Source organism: Centropristis striata, chromosome 24, assembly GCF_030273125.1.
Source record: "Centropristis striata isolate RG_2023a ecotype Rhode Island chromosome 24, C.striata_1.0, whole genome shotgun sequence".
Lineage (NCBI taxonomy): Eukaryota > Metazoa > Chordata > Actinopteri > Perciformes > Serranidae > Centropristis > Centropristis striata.
This window is the reverse complement of record NC_081540.1, coordinates 1360400-1376982: the sequence shown is the minus strand read 5'-3', so window position 1 is coordinate 1376982 and position 16583 is coordinate 1360400. Positions and strand designations below refer to the sequence as shown.

The 16583-nt window shown below is 37.3% G+C and overlaps 1 protein-coding gene across 2 annotated transcripts in view; it reads right to left on the bottom strand.

Moving 5' to 3' along the window:
* The window catches only part of LOC131963079 (fidgetin-like), a 123097-nt gene that overhangs the window by 59882 nt on the left and 46632 nt on the right, over positions 1 to 16583 (bottom strand). Inside the window, exons 6-8 of one of the 2 annotated variants that reach the window (XM_059328215.1) lie at positions 10187 to 10259; positions 5815 to 5976; positions 157 to 187 (exon numbers count right to left, since the gene is read on the bottom strand). In XM_059328215.1, the coding sequence (XP_059184198.1) occupies positions 157 to 181 (25 nt within the window). In that variant the 5' untranslated portion in view covers positions 182 to 187; positions 5815 to 5976; positions 10187 to 10259. Of the gene's footprint in view, positions 1 to 156; positions 188 to 992; positions 1310 to 5814; positions 5977 to 10186; positions 10260 to 16583 lie in introns of those variants that run through there. The other variant, XM_059328216.1, reaches the window with a different exon arrangement.

Genomic DNA, 16583 nt, shown 5'->3' with positions numbered 1-16583 from the left:
ATTGATCCTATAATAAAGACACTAATACACAATTTGAAATAAACAAAATATGTGGAGGGTGTGAGTGGAATAAATAAGAGAAATAGTGTGCAGTGTGACACCTCCTAACACATAAATAATAATAATAATAATAATAATAATAAATGATGAACGTACCATAGACGCTGCTGCTGCTGATCATCTCGTGCTGGAACAGTGAGAGGAAGAAGGAGAGGAAGAGGAGATGAGAGCATTGGAATTAATTTTGTGCAGAATTTCCCTTCACCTTCAAACCAAAAAGGAAAAAAAACATGACAGACACTTTTTCTTTCTGGTCCTTTGCAGCACTGCTCGGATTTCAAGCCGTGTGAAAGGTTTGGCCCTTCAAGTAGAGGAGCGAGCAACTCAATAGGAGAGGCATCTAACCTACATGCATCTCATTAGAAAGTGGAGCCCGGGATGACAGGAGGGAGGGATGGAGGGAGGAGGTGCAGACAAATCAACTGGTGCAGCTCCCTGATTGTTTGCAAGTTAAATATGTTGATAACGCCCTAAAAATGTGTCCAAGCTTTCATAAAAAACACCCGCTGCGGTGACATTGGCCGCATGCATAGGGCAACTTGTTGTAGCCGAGGCTGCTGCAGCCTGCTGGAGGCTGCTGGAGGCTGCACGAGCCTCCCTCTGCATGCAACTTCTCTTATTTTCTGCCCGTTTTTAGTGCGCGCCGCAAACCCCACAGTGCGTGCTATATACGTGTCCGTGCGTTTGCGATTTAACCGCGACGCAGGTGCGCTCCATAAAAAACCCCACATTTAAATGATTAAAAGGTGCATAAAGAGAGCAGGGATTCGGACTCAGGGGTCGTTTGCATTGGTGGAAACTTGGTAAATAAACTGCACATGCATGATGAGACGGAGCGGAGCGGAGCGGAGCCTGTCTGCTCGCTCCACTCTGTCTAATTGCAGACGCAGCGGATCCCCAGACTCTCTCTCTATCTCTCTATCCGTCCTTACCTGCTTTTTTAGCGACAGGTCGAGCTGTGACGTGGGGGGTTAGGGTCGCATCGATCCCGGGGAGGGCTTGTGCTGATGATCGGGGTGCCGAGGTTAAGCCGCGGTGCGTAATAAGAGCTGAAACCATCCCAAGTTAACGCAGGAAACACTGACCACAGCCACTGCCATGTTGGAATTTCACCAGCCCTGAACAGCTGCTTCTCACACTGACCAGTACGCTCCCCACTGCGCATGCGTGCAAAGGGGTAAGAAGGGAGAAAGAAGAAAAAAAAAAAGAAAAAAGAAAATCCTCTATTCCAATTACAGCCCATAAGGTTATTCCGGGAGTGTGGTTTGTATGGCGGAGTGGTGAAAGGGAGTCCAAATGGTGCAAGATGAATTAAGAGAGGAGTGTTTAGAGAGGAGAGCAGCGCTGCAGGAGCACAGGGCCACTGAATATTTAACATTCAAAGGTGAGACAGTCTTTTATTCTTTATACTGCACAAACTTTAACAAGCATGTGTGGGAAGTTACGCTAGTGTGTGGAGCTGGAAATAGTTGCTAGAGACACTTTTTGCACCAGAAAGATGTTTGGATATTTAAACATTTAAACAAATATCATGCACTTATGATTAGATCATCATCCTCCAGCTTCTAGCAGGTGCAGCAGGTCGTTACCAGCGATTTTTGTTACGTTTTATGCACTGAAACTAAACTATGCATGGTTAGATTTAGGTAAAAACTATAAAATAACTTAAAAGATGAAACTATGTGGTTACTTTTAGTTAAAAAAAGACAATAAATTACCCACATCAGGACTCTTTTTAACATTAAAAGGTGAGATGGTCTTTATTCTTTATACTGCACAAACTTTAACAAGCATGTGTGGGAAGTTACGCTAGTGTGTGGAGCTGGAAATAGTTGCTAGAGACACTTTTTGCACAAGAAAGATGTTATTATATTTAAACATTTAAACAAATATCATGCACTTATTATTAGATCATCATCCTCCAGCTTCTAGCAGGTGCAGCAGATCGGTAGCAGTGATTTTTGTTACGTTTTATGCGCTGAAACTAAAATATGCATGGTTAGATTTGGGTAAAAACATCTCGTTTTAGATAAATTAACTTAAAAGATGAAACTATGTGGTTAAAAAAGATAATAAATTACCCACATCAGGACTCTTGCACGATATAAAAAAAGGCTTATTAAAGTTACATTTTGTTCTTGTTGTGCGGACTTTGTCGCTCCTTATACGACATCTTTCTCTCCTGTAATATTTACTACTGTGGAGTTAAAATAAACATTAACATTGCAGTTTGTTTAATCACCTTAACTGCTCCACTACTATTAAACAAATATGCACTTTTTCTAAATGATGTGGTAATTATCCTCTTCCAGCTTCTAGCAGGTGCAGCAGGTCGTTATCAGCACATTTTGTTACGTTTTATGCGCTGAAACTAAAATATGCATGGTTAGATTAAGTTAAAAACAGCATGGTTTGGATAAAATAACTTAAAATTAGTCATAAATTGGTGAAACTATATGGTTAAAAAAGATATTAAATTAAATGTTACACACATCGGGACTCTTGCATGATATAAAAAAGGTTTATTAAAGTTACATTTTGTTCCTCACTGTGCGGACTTTGTCACTCCTTATACTTCATCCTTTTTCTCCTGTAATTTTTATGACAGTGGAGTAAAAATAAACAATGTTGCTTGTTTAATCAGCTGACGACGACCTTCTCCACCTACAAATTAATGTCCAGAAAGTTAAACAAAATGCATCAAATATAGAATTCAGTGCATGTTCACTGTTTGGATGAAACATCTTAAAATTAGTTATAAATTGGTGAAACCATGTGGTTACGTTCCGTTAAAAAAGTCACGGTTTGGATTAAATTCAGAGTTACGCACGTTGGGACACTTGCATGTTGTAAAAAGTATTAGTTACTTTTTATTCTACAATTTTTGTTCCGTCTGATGTAGCAAAAACAGCCAAATCTTCCTCTTTGTACGGACTTTGTTGCTCTTTATACAACTTCACGTCATCTTTCTCTCCTGTAATAATTACTACTGTGGCGTTAAAATAAACATGATTATTGCAGCGACCTTCTGTTCCAAAAAAATGATTCAGAATTCAGTGCATATTCACCGTTTGGATTAAACAACTTAAATTTAGTTAAAAATGGTAAAACTATATAGTTATCTTCCATTAAAAAGGTCACAGTTTGGATTAAATTTAGCGTTACGCACATCAGGACACTTGCATGATATAAAAATGATTAAAGTAACTTTTTAATAATAATTATAATACATTGGTTTTATATAGCACTTTTCTGAACACTTAAAGACGCTTTACATAACAGAAAAAGTAAATAAAAAAAATGTCAGTGGTTGTAGGTGGATTTGAAGAGTTTTAAGGGATTCTTGAAGATTTTTTTTTGTTCTGCAATTTTCTTTCTCTCGTGGGATAAACCTTCCTGTTTGTGCAGACTTTGTCGCTCCTTATACGACTTCGCGTCATCTTTCTCTCCTGTAATAATTACAACTGTGGCGTAAAAATAAACATGATTATTGCAGCGACCTTCTGTGCAAAACAAAAAGCATCAAATTCAGAATTCAGTGCATATTCACCGTTTGATTAAACAACCTAAAATAAGATGATGATGATTATATTCCATTAAAAAGGTCACGGTTTGGATTAAATACAGCATGATTTAAATTATTAAAGTTACCTTTTATTATATTATTTTGGGATGCAGCAAAACCAGCCAAACCTTCCTCTTTGTGCGGACTTTGTTGCTCTTTATACGACTTCGCGTCATCTTTCTCTCCTGTAATAATTACTATGTGGCGTAAAAATAAACAGTATTATTGCAGCGACCTTCTGTGCAAAACAAAAAGCATCAAATTCAGACTTCAGTGCATGTTTACCCAAAGAAAAGCTTGTCATATGTGATCTATAAATATAGCATCTTTGTGCAGATTTTAATTGAATAAATGTCACAACAGATTAGAAAATGACTGCAGCTTTTTGTGGAATCAGGGTCTGACTGGTCTCTATGACGATGATAACAGCTGATCTGGTTCTGTGCGTAAAAATAAACATTATAATTGCAGCGACCTTCTCAACCCAGTTGGGAGGCTGTGCAAAACAAAATGCATCAAATTCAGAAATCAGTGCATATTAACCGTTTTATTGAACAACCTAAAATAAGTTACAAATTGGTAAAAACTACATAGTTATGTTCCATTAAAAAGGTCACGGTTTGGATTAAATTCAGCATGATATAAATTATTAAAGTTACCTTTTATTATATTATTTTGGGATGTAGCAAAACCAGGCAAACCTTCCTCTTTGTGCGGACTTTGTCGCTCTTTATACAACTTCACGTCATCTTTCTCTCCTGTAATAATTACCACTGTGGCGTTAAAATAAACGTTATTATTGCAGCGACCTTCTGTGCAAAACAAAATGCATCAAATTCAGACTTCAGTGCATGTTTACCCAAAGAAAAGCTTGTCATATGTGATCTATAAATATAGTGTCTGTGCAGATTTTAATTGAATAAATGTCACAACAGATTAGAAAATGACTGCAGCTTTTTGTGGTCTAACTGGTCTCTATGACGATGATAACAGCTGATCTGGTTTAGTGAAGCAGTGGGATCACACAGGGAGGAGAAGTGACCTTTACAGCCCGTGCATCGCTCACCGGAGGCCCCTAGAAGCCCCCCGGCCACAGATTGGGAACCCACTAAAGTGCACACGGGGGCAAACCTGCACCTCCCCCCTCCCTCCCCTCCCCGTCTGCCCGAAATCTGACATGAACGCGCCTGCAGAGTCGGCGTCTCTCCCCGTGATAATTATAGCAGCAATATGGAATTAGCAATTGAAGCCCTAATTAGAATGAAAATGTCCCAGTTAGCCGGTTATCAAAGCATCAGCAGGGAGAGCAGATTTAAACAAGACATCAAAGATGGAATAACTATCACTTCATTGTTCCTAATCACACCCACAAGTTGCTAATGCCACTGAAAACACACTCTTAATGTGCTCGAATCAAATAATCAAAGCGTGCATGTAAGAATATGGAGAAGTGAGTGAATGCACCAGTCCGACGCGGCGTCCTGCAGAGAGCAAACGTGCAGAAAAAGTGGATATTTTCCTTCCTGGCAGGCTGTTTGTCAGAGCGCCGGCTCGTCTCCTGCAGCAGCTCCACCTTTCACTCTCCATTGTCTATAATTAATTGTCTTTTTTTCTACAATTCCCGTCAATTCATTAAATTTGTAAAAGCTTGCAATGCAATCAGGGGTTTGTTGGCGTAATGAAAATTGATGGAAAGCTCCTCCAACGCCGTGTAATCGCTCTGTAAAGAAGTCTTTTTGTTCTGCCGCGCTAATTATTAGTTAGTAATTAGACAAAGCCTTAAATTAGTGTGTGTAAGTGAGGAAAAACAGGCCTTTGTAGTGCATTATCATGTGCAGATGCATTACTCTGATTTACATAGCGGAGCCAAAAGGTATAATTCAAGTGTGTTGAATATGCAGCGTTGCTATAAAAAGACACACACGCGGAAAAATCTTACACATATTTTGTGATTTGTGACGACACAAAGAGATTTAACGGCAACATAAATCTAAATAGATTTTAACTCATTAGCCATTGGAGAGGTAATGATGTAAGTCTGCCACTAATGAGCTTAAGCTCTTAATTGAATAGGAGGGGGGTGGAGAAACACACACACACACACACACACACACACACACACACACTGCATGCACTCCCACACACTCAAATGCACAAAAGGAGCTACACACAAAGAAGCACACACACACCTACACATGCAGGCCCGCCTCCTGTGTTGGTATGGGCTGTTTTCCTCTCCAGGGTCATGCGGGGGGGACTCCCAGTCACATGACCAGCCAGATTTCACCTCCAGCGCCGGCGGACTTCACTGTCGGCCTCGTCGCTGCTTCACTGCTGCACTTTTTCAGCCTCTGCACGACAAAAAACACACACAAAATCATGTGTTATTTATTAAATCACAGCTCTAATTGATTCACGACGACAAGCATGTGTGGAAATAGTTGTCAGAGACACTTTCTGCACCAGGAAGATGTTTGGAAATTAAAACAAATGTCATGCATTTGTTCCAAAATTATATTATCATCCTCCTCCAGCTTCTAGCACCTTTTAAGCACTGAAACTAAAATGTGCATGGTTAGATTTAGATAAATGATGATATTATTAATTATTATCCTCCTCCAGCTTCTAGCAGGTGCAGCAGGTCGTTATCAGCATATTTTTTTACCTTTAAAGCGCTAAAACTAAAATGTGCATGATTAGATTTAGGTAAAAACATCAACTTAAATTAGTCATAAATTTGTGAAACTCTGTGGTTACTTATAGTTAAAAAAAAGATAAAAAGAATCCTTGCATGATATAAAAAAGGCTTATTATAAAGTTACATTTTGTTCTCGTTGTGCAGACTTTGTCGATCCTTTGCAGCGACCTTCTGTGCAAAACAGAAAGCATCAAATTCAGAATTCAGTGCATATTTACCTAAAGGAAAGTGTATTATATTTGAACACTAAATTTAGCATGTTTGTGCAGATTTTAATTGAATAAATGTCACAAAAGATTAGAAAATGATTGCAGCTTTTTGGAGAATTAGGGTCTAACGCGTCTCTATGACGATGATAACTGCTTGCATAATATAAAAATGATAAAAGTTACTTTTCATTCTGTCGTGGAAACCAAACCTTCCTCTTTGTACGGACTTTGTTGCTCCTTACATCATCTTTCTCTACTGTAATAATTACTACTGTGGCATAAAAATAAACATTATTGCAGCGACCTTCTGTGCAAAAAAATGCATCAAATTCAGAATTCAGTGCATATTCACCTAAAGGAAAGTTTATTATATTTGAACACTAAATTTAGCATATTTGTGCAGATTTTAATTGAATAAATGTCACAAAAGACTAGAAAATTATTGCAGCTTTTTGGAGAATCAGGAAACTGTTTGCATGATATAAAAATGCTAAAAGTTACGTTTCGTAACTTGTTGCAAAACCAGCCAAAGCTTCCTCTTTGCACGGACTTTGTCGCTCCTTATATCATATTTCTCTCCTGTAATAATCACTTCTGGGACGTAATCGCTACTTTTTCAGCCTCTGCACGACAAAAACCAGCAGATCTAATATTATTCCTCATGTCTTATTTATTAAATCACAGCTCTAATTGATACAGGAGGATTTTTCTCTTTAATACAAAGCCGATTTTCACAATCAGCGCCTAATCAAAGAGTGTCACACTAATCAAAAACCCTCTACTGCAAATGTTCCATATTCAAGAAAAGGATGCAACAAAACGGCGCCGCTTTGATGCCACCTCTCCTAGACACATTTCATATTTTTATTCATCTCTTCCAAATAATTATCAGCACTTAACCCGGCATGTCTGGCACGACGCAAAAACGTCAAAATCAATTTGGATAAAGAAGAAAAGCTTATAGGATAAAATGCCCATTCTTTTTATAAAGAGCTGAGTTTATAATAGAGCATGTTCCCCTGGTAATACAGCCTGATGATATCCAATTTCTTAGTGTCTTCTATCAAATATAGGCTGATATAAACAAAGCCCCAGTGAACGGGGGACAATGGGGAGTCTCGGAGCAGCAAATCCAGAGGGAGGAAACCAGATTAGAAGAGTCGTGTTTCCACTAGAGCCCAGATAAAGAAGAGGGGGAATAATGGAGGAAAATAGAAGAAGAAGGGATGAGTGTGTGTGTCTGTGTGTGTGTGTGTGTGTGTGAGTGTGTGTGTGTGTGGCCAATCCACTTTTATGAGCCCAGACTAACGCCCTGATGGGACACGGCGTAGATCTGAGCAGAGCCTATTGAGCATAAGCTGCTAAATTTGGCAATAAAGGGAATGTGATTTACTGTAAGCTCCAGTGGGCCCAGAGCCACACACACACACACACACACACACACACACACCTGAGAGCATGAAAACACACACTTACAATAACTCACTCACTCTGTTACTGTCTGTGGCTCACACACACACACACACAGACACACACACACCGTGGTGGTGCAGCAGGCAGCGATGCGTGTCGGCGCGGTGACTTTGACAGATAACCAGGAAGTCGTGCTGTTGGCTTAAAAACTCCAACTTGTTCAGTTGCAATTCTGCATTTGTGCTGCTTTAATGGCTGTGGAAGTGGCTCTGGAGCTAATCTGGCAGTGATTGATTAGAGCCCCCGCAAAGCCCCTCACACACACACACACACACACACACACACACACACACACACACACACACACTGCTGGGCTGCAGGAAACACACACACACGGAGACAGAGACACACAGAGACTCACATAGAGACTCACATAGACATATAAAGTATCTTTGAGTCTCTCTGAGTCTCTGTGTGTGTCTTCATGTGTCTCTGAGTCTTTGTGTCTCTGTGTCTGTTTGTGAGTCTTTGTGAGTCTTTTTGTCTCTGCGTCTTTGTGAGTCTTCATGAGTCTTCATGTGTCTGAGTCTTTGTGTCTTTGTGTCTTTGTGTCTCTGAGTATCTGTGTGTGTCTTCTTGTGTCTCTTTTTAGTCTCTGTGAGTCTTTGTGAGTCTGTGTGTGTCTTTTTGTGTGTCTTTGTGTCTTCATGTGTGTCTTCATGTGTCCCTGTGAGTCTTTGTGAGTCTATGTGTGTGTCTTTTTGTGTGTTTTGTGTTTTCTTCATGTGTCTCTGAGTCTTTTTGTCTCTGTCTCTTTGTGAGTCTTTGTGAGTCTCTGTGAGTCTTTTTGTCTCTGCGTCTTTGTGAGTCTTCATGTGTCTCTTTTTAGTCTCTGTGAGTCTTTGTGAGTCTCTGTGTGTGTCTTTTTGTGTCTTCATATGTCTCTGCGTCTTTGTGAGTCTCTGTGTCTTTTTGTGTCTCTTTTTAGTCTCTGTGTGTCTCTTTTTAGTCTCTATGAGTTTCTGTGTGTCTCCGAGTGTCTCTTTGTGTGTCTCTGTGTGTCTTTGTGTGTCTTCATGTGTCTCTGAGTCTCTGAGACTCACAGAGACACTTTAACCACAATTAAACGGCATCAGATGCAAAATAAATCACAATGGATAAATAAATCTTCTTCTGATGTTTTCTTCACATGAATAAAAATAAAGCTCCTGGTCAAATTCTACATAAGCAACATTTTGTAAATATTATTTCACTTTAATATGCTTGCACTACTAGTGCATGTAGTGTCTTTGTTCTGTTATTTTTCTATTTGTTTTATCTTAATCTGTTTGTATGTATTTTTGCAGCTGCAACAGCTGACGGGATCAATATCAATAAAGGAATATCTTATGCATTATGGTTATCCTACATTGTGATATTAGTCGTGTTTATGCTCTATTAAGCCCCAAAAACTCCATAACTTTAATGCAAATATTGGATTTTTTATTATAAGTGGTAGTTTTGTGTGCACAAGAATTACAAAATAGAAGTAATGTGTCATTTTGTACAATACTTATAATAGTATAAATATATAGATTGAACAGGCTAGAGATATTAAAAGCTGTGCATCAAATGTTTAAAAATAAGTGTTAACATAAAGCTGATTATGGAGAATGAACATAGAATATATTATATTATTATTATATATTATATACATATAACTACTTACATTTTTATTTACATATTAAAAGTAACTACTTTTAATTCTACTCAGTCTATATCTATATATCTATAGAAATAAATTGATTATTTATTTATTTTCATACCAAACTTCTGTTGTTTTTATTATTATTGTGCAATCAAGTGAAAAACAAAATTTAAAAATGATCTCTGTTCATTCATTTTTTTCATACTTTTACATGCAATTTTTTTTTACATATTTGGAGTAATTTGCGGAGATAGTATATAGTAAATTATTAATATTGTCTACTGAGATGCTGTTAATTGCATGCATAAGATAAACTATAAATGCAATTAATGTAAATAAATCTTAATATTGCATTAATGCTGTTCTTATAACTGTGATTTTATATTTGGAAAAACTTTAATTTGATGCTTTGGAGCTATTTCTCTGCAAACTTGCATGCCGATAAATGATTTAAATGACTTAAAACTCACATAAAATTGACGGATATCTGCAGTGTGGTGTATCAACTTGTACTGTAATGAAGTGTGAGGATGAATGTGATGATATTTACTGACTGATTCCCTCTGGAGCTCCATCACAGCCTGCAGGATGCTTCCATTAGAGTACATCCAAATTATACTCCATCTTCTGAAAGAAAAGAGAAAAGACATTTTAATGGCTGCACAGATTTAATCAATTCTTACACTTCACATGCTGTAAATGAACGAGTCCGCTGATGATTGCACTTCCCGTGATGTAATCGTCACTTTAATACACTGTACGAGTCGATGACTGCATCTGAAGTTTGCATGAAGCTCGCGCTGATGTTGTGTGTGAATATAACAAGCAATCAAGCCCAAACAAATATGCATTTAAACATGTTTAATATGGAGCGTGTGAATCCGTGCAGAGAGAAGCTGTTTAACAGAGTCTCTGCAACACTTCTGTCTCTTTCTAATCAGCCACAAGTGCAGAAAAAAACATTCTTCTTCTTCTTTTCTCTCAGAATCAAAGACGAGCCGAGCACGCAGGCTCCGGCTCTGACCATGAAAATGTTTAGCGTGAATCTTAATATCGCTTAAGTGATAATTATTCTGCTCGCCACAAACCTGACTGACAAAATGGAATTCAATCAGAGCCTGTGCATAATGACAGTCATTATGAAAATAATGAATAAAAAAGTAATAATGACATCCCTGTCTGTATTCAGACCTCTTTTTCTCACACATCTCCATGGTGATCTGATTTTTTCCCTGCGTTCTGGCTGGCCCATGGCTGCTTTAATCACATTGTTTATGGTAAACCAAGCGTTGTGTGCTAGCTCTATGCTTGGACTCATTTAATTAACCACTTGAGAGGTGTAGCCGAGTCTACAGTAGTCCGGCGTTGTCTCCTGCAGTGGGGAGAGCAGGGTTATTGTTGCTGACCGCTCCATCTCTCAGCAGCTCTCTGCAGCTCTCTCTGTTGGCTCTTTGAAATGAGACAAATCTCCCTCCGAGCCAGAATTTGCCTTTCTACCACTAATGTGAATCAACGGCTGACAAACAGGTACAATGTAATTATGAGGAGGATGTCTAATGCATGCTGGGATTAAATGATAAATCACAGGCTGCACCAGAAAATGTCTATTCATGCACCAAAAAAGGTTGATTTAACTAAACTAAACTATTTTAGTGATGCCGCTGGTACTCTGTGTTTTCTGCAGCAAAAAATATCTATTTATGCACAAAAAACGTCTATTCATGCAACAAAAAAAGGTTGATTTAACTTCAATTTAAAACTATTTAAGTGATGCACCAGTTACTGTTTTTTTTTGCACCAAAAAACGTCTATTCATGCACCAAAAACAGGTTGATTTAACTTCAAATTAAAACTATTTAAATGATGCAGCAGGTACTTTGTGTTTTCTGCACCAAAAAACGTCTATTTATCCACCAAAAAAGTCTATGTATGCACCAAAAAAAAGTATATTTATGCACCAGAAAATGTCTATTTAACTTCAAATTAAAACTATTTAAGCGATACAGCACATTCTCTGTGTTTTCTGCACCAAAAAAGTCTATTCATGCACCAAAACAGGTTGATTTAACTTCAAATTAAAACTATTTAAATGATGCAGCAGGTACTCTGTTTTCTGCACCAAAAAACGTCTATTTATGCACCAGAAACGTCTATTTCTGCACCCAAAAAAAGTATATTTATGCACCAGAAAATGTCTATTTAACTTCAAATTAAAACTATTTAAGTGATGCAGCAGATACTCTGTTTTCTGCACCAAAAAAATGTCTATATACGCACCAAAAAATGTCTATATATGCACTAAAAATGTCTATTTATGCACCAAAAACCATCTGTATGCACCAAAAAACGTCAATTTAACTTCAAATTAAAACAGCATGTTCTCTGTGTTTTATGCACCAAAAAAACGTCTTATCTATGCACTAAAAAGCATCTATTTAACTTCAAATTAAAACTATTTAAGTGATGCAGCAGGTGCTCTGTTTTCTGCACCAAAAGACATCTATTTCTGCACCAAAAAAAGTCTATATATGCACCAAAAAATGTCTATATATGCACCAAAAAATGTCTATTTATGCACCAAAAAAACGTCTATTTATGCACCAAAAAACGTCTATTTAACTTCAAATTAAAAGTATTTAGGTGATGCAGCAGGTACTCTGTGTTTTCTGCACCAAAAAACGTCTATCTAACTTCAAATTAAAAGTATTTAAGTGATGCAGCAGGTACTAGAGTGTGTTTTCTGCACCAAAAAACGTCTATTTAACTTCAAATTAAAAGTATTTAGGTGATGCAGCAGGTACTCTGTGTTTTCTGTGCCAAAAAACATCTATTTATGCACCAAAAAACATCTATTTAACTTCAAATTAAAACTATTTAAGTGATGCAGCAGGTACTCTGTTTTCTGCACCAAAAAACATCTATTTATGCACCAAAATGAACGTCTATTTATGCACCAAAAAACATCTATTTATGCACCAAAAAACGTCAATTTAACTTCAAATTAAAAGTATTTAGGTGATGCAGCAGGTACTCTGTTTTTTCTGCACCAAAAAACGTCTATTTATGCGCCAAAAAACATATATTTATGCACCAAAAAACGTATATTTAACTTCAAATTAAAAGTATTTAGGTAATGCAGCAGGTACTCTGTGTTTTCTGTGCCAAAAAACATCTATTTATGCACCAAAAAACGTCTATTTAACTTCAAATTAAAAGTTTTTAGGTGATGCAGCAGGTACTAGAGTGTGTTTTCTGCACCAAAAAACCTCTATTTAACTTCAAATTAAAAGTATTTAGGTGATGCAGCATGTACTAGAGTGTGTTTTCTGCGGTTTCCCGAGCTTCCTCACAGTGGATGTGTGTGTGGTGGACCATGTCCTTGAGGTTTACTCTTTTGATTCAATAGCGCTCCACATGGATGGACTCAATCAGATACCTCAAACCCAGTGAAGGGTGATGTTCAATGGAGCTGAAGTTACACTACAGCAGCTCCTCGGAGAAAAGGCGGCCTGGTTCTCAGACAATGTTTACATGCACAGACACTTCTTACCCCTGTAGAAAACGCAGAGAACCTGAATTTTAAGTGTGTAAACAAAGCAGATTTGACTCTCTGACACCAAGCAGCGCAGCTAAATTGTTTAATTGTTGTCACTGGCTTGGAAATGTGTTTCATGTACTTCATATATTTTGCTTTTTTGCATGGTTGGAGCATGTGAGAAACACTTAAAATAAATCATCTTTGGCCTCTCCTTCTTTCTTTTTTTACTTTTCTTACCTGTCAGTGCCGGTTTCAATCAGAAACGTTTTATTTAAATCATCAAAAGCGCAGCCAGAGATCACATATAAACTCAGATTTAGGTGCACAGACAGACAGAATCCAGTCGTGTTTCTGCAAACACAGACTGGTGCAGCTGCTGAACAATAACTAGCAGCAAAGAACCTGAAATGGCCAACAGGGTTTGTGGCCCTAGAAGCCATTACTCCTATGCTGATTTATTTAAAATGCAAAAAATGAGCACTAAATGTCAGAGAGGAACTTTTAAACAACAGTTTCTTTGACTCAACGAACTACCTGAATGCACCACGAAGTCCCTGTGGTGCATTCAAGTTGGGACTTTGTCTGATGCATAAATAAAACAGAATGTGTTCCATTTGTGAATTCCTTTTGACATATAGTTAATTGGAAACTATGCAAATTGTGAATTTTACGCATTCTGTTTTTGTAATTTATCGTCTATATTTACCCCTGTAGAAACTGCAGAGAACCTGAATTTTAAGTGCGTAAACAAAGCAGATTTGACTTGCTGACACCGAGCAGCGCAGCTAAATTGTTTAATTGTTGTCACTGGCTTGGAAATTTGTTTCATGTTTGCAGATTTCATATAGTTTGCATGGTTGAAGCATGTGAGAAACATTTAAAATAACTGTTTCTCACATTTATTTAAAATGGAACTTTAAAACAACAGTTTCTTGGATTCAACGAAGTAAGTGAATGCACCACGAAGTCCCTGTGGTGCATTCAAGTTGGGACTTTGTCTAATGCATAAATAAAACAACATAAATTCTTTTTGACATATATTAAATTGGAAACTGTGCAAATTGTGAATTTTATGCATTCTGTTGTCTTGTCGTTTATAATGTCGTTTATAATTTATCATCTAAATTTACCCCTGTTGAGACCGCACATAACCTGAATTTTAAGTGTGTCAACAAAGCTAAATTGTTTAATGTTTAATTGTTGTCACTGGCTTGGAAATGTGTTTCATGTTTGCAGAATTCATATATTTTGCTTTTTTGCATGGTTGGAGCATGTGAGAAACACTTAAAATAAATCATCTTTGGCCTCTTCTCCTTTCTTTTTTTTTTCTTTCTCACCTGTCAGTGCCGGTTTCAATCAGAAACGTTTTATTTAAATCATCAAAAGCGCAGCCAGAGATCACATATAAACTCAGATTTAGAGCAGATGTACATGCAGTTATGTGCACAGTTTCAGCAAACACAGACTGGTGCAGCTGCTGAACAATAACTAGCAGAAAAGAACTTGAAAATGGCCAACAGGGTTTGTGGCCCTGGAAGCCATTACTCCTTGAATACCTTGAGGATAATGAAACTGGGCCGGCACAGAGTGGAGATGGAAAACTGTGCTGTTGGAGTGCACTGATCCATTGCACATTTCTGTTTGAACCCATAACACTGTGGCCATGTGACAAATGATAGCAAACACGGAGCCTGAGTCACTCGCACAAGATTATAGTCAGCCGAGTTCAAACTAAAAGGTGCTGCCTTTTTTTTTTCTCCCGTTTCAGAGAAATGTTCATGTTATGTTTGTGATCATTTGTTAGCCCAGTTCAGCTGACAAGAACCTATTTGTGTTTCTGCAACAAGCTGTCAGGTAACCTCGAGGGAATAGCTCAAAATATATACTTTAGTAGACGGATAGCAACATATTCACACGTCCATGCACACAAATGCTCCTATATGCATGCACAAATATAGTAAAATAATTATTAGGGATGTAAAAAACCACAGTACTTTAACACTTTCAATTATTTTTTTGCAGCACTGAAGGTCACACCATTGTTAGACTTCTGAGGCTGACAAAATAGAGTTTTAAGGCCCTGATAATTTAATTTCCTTTTAGAAATTCTTCATAAAAAAAGGTGACATGGTATCAAGAGTAATATAAACTATGCAGATTCATCTGAAATGTAAAAACAATGAGCACTAGATGGCAGAAAGGAACTTTAAAACATGTGTTCTCAGATTCAACAAACTACCTGAATGCACCACGAAGTCCCTGTGGTGCGTTCAAGTTAGGACTTTGTTTAATGCATAAATAAAACAGAAAGTGTTCCATTTATGAATTATTTTTGACATATATTAAATTGAAAACTGTGCATATTCTGAATTTTATGCATTCTGTTTCTTTTTTTTATATAGTCTGGAAACATGCAGCTGCAGGCTAAACTGAGTAATCTTTTGGGCTTTTTTGTTGTTGTTTTTTCTTCTAACATGTGCAAGTCTAAACCGGAAGATTTAATTGTTTACAGATGTTTTACAGGACTCTAAATTAAAACTATTTAAGCAGGTACTCTGTGTTTTCTGCACCAAAAAACATCTATTTATGCACCAGAAACGTCTGTTTCTGCACCAAAAATCGTATATTTATGCACCAAATTTAATTTATTAACACTATTTTGTCAGAATGAAGCGAGGACCTGAGTGCAAATGATAGACTAGACACCGGAGAAATATCTCAGGAGATTTGGAGTCAGAAGTCTCAAAATTGAGAGTTGAAGTTTGCAAAAATTGAGAAAGAGTTTAAGCTGCCGGGCTGCAGAGTTTCAGAAGATTTGATGCACATTTTAGTTTAGTTAAATTTTTGGAACGGCTCAAATGAAGAGGCTTGAAATTAATTACACAAATGTGTTGTTGGAAACATTTTTGTAAAATAGTTCCCAGCTTGTTAAAAGTCAGAAAAACAACTCAAATATGTCAGAAAAATGTCACAACTTGGTAAAATGTGATGCATCTTTGGCCAAGACTGGGGGACAGCAACTATTACCAACAAAAGAGGCAAAAAATAACTAATTTTGAGCCTCACAATGAAGATAAACCAACATTACTAACAGCTCATAATGAGCTTTTATTAATTTGATTTTGTCAGAATGCAGCAAGGACCAAAGTGCAAATGAGAAGAAGAAATATCTCCAGAGATTTGGAGTCCAAAGCCTCAAAACTGGACTTGAAGTTAAGAATTTAGAGGTTAATTTGCTGGACTGCAGACTTTATTTTATTAAAGGAAGAGGTGCAATTTGTTAAATCTTGGAATGGATCAAACCACGGACTAGATACACAAATTAATTACACAAATGTGTTGTTGGAAATGTTTTGTAAAATAGTTCCCAACTCGTTAACAACCCTTCAAGTCGGAAAAACAACTCAAATATG